At 51.0% G+C, this 3,907-nt stretch overlaps 2 protein-coding genes across 2 annotated transcripts in view; both read left to right on the top strand.

Annotated features, from left to right (window-relative positions):
- Positions 1-6: 6 nt before the first annotated feature.
- On the top strand, positions 7-1,653 carry Tmem203 (transmembrane protein 203). The gene has a single exon (XM_010608806.2). The coding sequence runs from the start codon at positions 35-37 to the stop codon at positions 443-445; it is 411 nt and encodes a 136-aa protein (XP_010607108.1). The 5' UTR covers positions 7-34; the 3' UTR covers positions 446-1,653.
- A 1,319-nt stretch (positions 1,654-2,972) lies between these two features.
- The window catches only part of Tprn (taperin), an 8,475-nt gene continuing 7,540 nt past the window's right edge, over positions 2,973-3,907 (top strand). The window contains exons 1-2 of the mRNA XM_010608948.3: positions 2,973-2,988; positions 3,567-3,829. Coding sequence (XP_010607250.1) covers positions 2,973-2,988; positions 3,567-3,829 — 279 coding nt within the window. The remainder of the gene's footprint in view (positions 2,989-3,566; positions 3,830-3,907) is intronic.

Genomic DNA, 3,907 nt, shown 5'->3' with positions numbered 1-3,907 from the left:
TCGACCGGGCCCTGGCCCGCGCCACACCGGCGCGATGCTCTTCTCTCTGCGGGAGCTGGTGCAGTGGCTGGGCTTCGCCACCTTTGAAATCTTCGTGCACCTGCTGGCCCTCCTGGTGTTCTCCGTGCTGCTGGCACTGCGCGTAGACGGCCTGGTCCCTGGCCTTTCCTGGTGGAACGTGTTTGTGCCCTTCTTCGCCGCTGATGGGCTCAGCACCTACTTCACCACCATCGTGTCCGTGCGCCTCTTCCAAGATGGGGAGAAGCGGCTGGCTGTGCTGCGCCTCTTCTGGGTTCTCACGGTCCTTAGCCTCAAGTTCGTCTTTGAGATGTTGCTGTGCCAGAAGCTGGTGGAGCAGACTCGAGAGCTCTGGTTTGGCCTGATCACGTCTCCGGTCTTCATTCTCCTGCAGCTGCTTATGATCCGTGCCTGTCGCGTCAACTAGCCTGAATCAGGGACTAGAGAGCGCTGGAGTGCTGGTCCTGGACCTGAGGCCCTACTTGAGCCACACCGGCGGTCTTGACCTGAAGGCAGCGCCTGCTTGTGCCAGGCTGAGTATCCAGTTTTCTCTATGCCAGCCACTTCTGAGATTTTTCCTCATCAGGGCTAAAGAGAACAACCTTGATTCCTGAAATGCATTTCCTGTTATCCATGCTTTGAGTAGCTAATCCTGAACTGAAATCCTGAGAAGGGCCCCGGTCAGTTGGAAACTGCATATAAATCGAGGGCCCAACTTGGCTTTGAGCATTTTCTGTGGTTCCTGGGAATGTACTCCTTTCCAAAAGTAGTAAAGCTCCATTTGGGGATTTTGTCCACCTAGCAGCAGCGACCTCCATTCGGATGCATCCTTAGCATGCATCCTGTTGAGCTCTGAAAATATAAGAAACTTTGTATCTCTTCCCTGTATCAGGGGAGAGAATAGCCCTTTCTTCATTCCTGCCAGGCAGAGACAGAAAATGTTAAGTAAGAACCTGACTGTTGCCCTGTCTGGATATCTGCCACCTGAGTAAAGAACTTAAAGCGCTGCTTGGTGTCAAGGCACTCTTTGGCATTCTGTTGTAGCAGGTTGCAGTTTCGTTAGCTTTTCCACCACCTTGTGGCCAGCACCATTAGCGCATCCTGAGACAGATTCAGGCCTCCCTTAAGGGACCAAAGGGATCATGGTGGACAAGGAGACCTGCAGATGGGAACTTGTGAGTGGCCCAAGTTTGTTGGCCTGAGGTCTTTGGTTTGATGTGTCAGGTGCCAAATGATAACATTGGCTAACACAAAAATAAAATGAGAATGTTTTTCTGAAATGAAAAGTGGTTCCTTCTACAACTTGAATGAGACAAATGCTGAGATGCATGTTTCCTCCTGTGTGGAGTAACTGGTTAGAGCACCGATGTAGATAGACCACAGAGTGTTGCTAGAGCACAGTGAATGGTGGAAGACTCCTTTGGGAAAAATCCCTGTTTCCTGCTTTAGGAGATGGGTATCTTGCCCCCACCCAGGTTGAGGACTTGTAGAGTGGCACCTATGACACCAGAGCTTTGGGCTTCTTGCCAGGATGTGGTCATTGGTGCACCTCAGTGGTATGCTTTGGAGCAAGGAAACAATGGCCTAAAACCAGTTTTTGCATGGCCCTTGAGCTGAGGGTGGTTTTTATATTTTGTTCCCCCACTACTGGGGATTGAACCGAAGGATACTCTACTAGTGAGCTACATCCCCAGCCCTTTTTATTTTTTATTTTTTGAGATTAAATCTTGCTAAGTTACTCACACTGGCCTCAAACTTGCAAACTTCCTGCCTCAGCCTCTTGTGTAGCTGGGGTTACAGGCATGTGCCATGGCACTCAGCTAAGTTTTTACATTTTTTGTAAGTTTAAAGACAAAGACTGGCTGGATACAGTGACATACCTGCAATCCCAGCTACTTGGGAAGCTGAAGCAGGAGGACTGTGAATTTGAGCCTAACCTGGGCAACTTAGCAAGATCCTGTCTCCAAATTGAAGAAATTAAAAGGCTTGGGTACATAGCTCAGTGTGAAGGCCCTGTATTCAATCTTAAGTACAATCAATGAGTAAGCAAACCCACAATACATGTGTATTCAATCTTAAGTACAATCAATGAGTAAGCAAACCCACAATACCTGTGCCAGACTGTCTTCCAAAGGAGCTATTAAAAAAAAGAAAACAAAAAGTAACAACATGAAGATATGACTGAGGGAATGTACCCTGCAGAGTACAAAGCTTCTCAATCTCTGCAGAATCATCTCTCATTGTGGGTGAAGGAGACTGTCCTGAAGATGTAAGATGGTTTGCAGTCTCTGGGTACCAGTACCACCCCTCACTTTTGACGACCAAATTTATTTAAACATCACCAAGTCCCATAGGGGACAAAATTGTCCGTTAAGAAACACGGGGCTCAAACATTTATGGTTTACCCCTCTATAGAGCAAGTGTACAGCCCTCTTCTCTAGCAGCCTAGCCAACGATGTGGTTTTCTTTATAATGTTATGTTTAGATTTTGTTTTGTTGCCCAGGCATGGTGGCTCATGCCTGTAATCCCAGCACTTGGGAGGCTGAGGCAGGAGGATTGCTGTGAATTTGAGGCCAGCCTAGGCTACACAGTGAGTTGAAGGACAGTCTAAACCACATAATGAGATCCTGTCTCACTCCCCCCCACCAAAGAAAAATTTTGTTTTGGTAATTTGGAATTCGGCGCTCTGGTTGGTGTAGAAGTGATGCGCATACAAAGTCTCCTTTAGAGTTACTAGAGAAAGGCTTCTGGAAGGCGGATCCAGTTCATTTTCTCCAGTTTAATGAGTTAGCAGGGGTCAGGCAGAATTAAGGTAGGGGTAATTACACACTGCCCTGGGACCCAGATGCCAAGAAGGGCACCTCCAGGCCAAAACCTGCTGGGTCTTTCCAGAGACACAGGTGCCCTTAAGTAGAGCCTCTGGAAGGCATGTGGTGTGAGAGTAGTTTGGGTAATGAGCAGGCTGCAGGGTAAGTGAAAGAAAGATGAGGATGCCTGTGTCTATGTCCCCAATTTCCTGTTCTCCTGGATCTAAGCAATCTCTACTCTCCCGGGGCTGGAAAAAATGTGGGCACCGTGCAGCCCTCCTCAGAGTAAGAAACCCTGGGCTCTTGAGACCTGTTGGCCAGGACGCTGTGCTTTCTGGGTCAGTGGCATTCCCTACCCAGCCTTGGGGTGGGTGGAGTTCAAGAGTCTCAGTGGCCTGAAAACCGGTAGAAAATCTGGCCCACGTGGCCTGGCTCCCTGGGACCCAGGCTTCTCCTTGGCTGAATTCAGTCCAAGCCCCTGCCTCCTTATCTCCTTGCAGTTGGTCCTATACGGGCAGATGTTGGGGGCTCGGTGTGCACCAGAGACTTACCCACAGGTCCGAGAACGAACTAAAACCCGGTTTCAGAGAAACTACTCAGGGCGGGGCTCAGAAGCAGCTTTTCTCTCTCTTTTTTTCGTACCCGGGACCGAACTCGGGACCTTTCGCTTGCGAGGCAGGTGGCGGCACCACTGAGCTAAATATCTCGGCCCCAAGAAGCAGCTTTTCTACTTTCTGCAGGGGGCCATGTTCCTCCGCCGCCCGAAGACAATTCGAGGACTCAGGTGGGAGTCCAGTGTGGCCTGCGCCCGCGCCGCACCCTGCACGGTGGGAACAAGGAGGCTGGACGCTGGTATACGAAGTCCTCGTTCCGCCAAGGTCACCTGAGCGAAAGGGGCCCAGGGGTCAGCCGGGATCCAGGCCAGTCCCGGGCCCGCAGAGGGCTCCGGAGCGGCTCGAGGGCTGGAGGCGTGTCGGAGCCCTTCCCCAATGGGAACCGGCCTGTGCTGGGCGTGGCCCAATGAGGCCGTAGGAGGGCGGGACCCAGGCGAGTTCTTCCAATCGACAGGTCCGAGACCTCC

Source organism: Fukomys damarensis, unplaced genomic scaffold (assembly GCF_012274545.1).
Source record: "Fukomys damarensis isolate Sample0158 unplaced genomic scaffold, DMR_v1.0_HiC HiC_scaffold_36, whole genome shotgun sequence".
NCBI classification, from domain to species: Eukaryota; Metazoa; Chordata; class Mammalia; order Rodentia; family Bathyergidae; genus Fukomys; species Fukomys damarensis.
The sequence above is the reverse complement of the archived record's forward strand: the minus strand, read 5'-3'. Positions and strand labels throughout refer to the sequence as shown.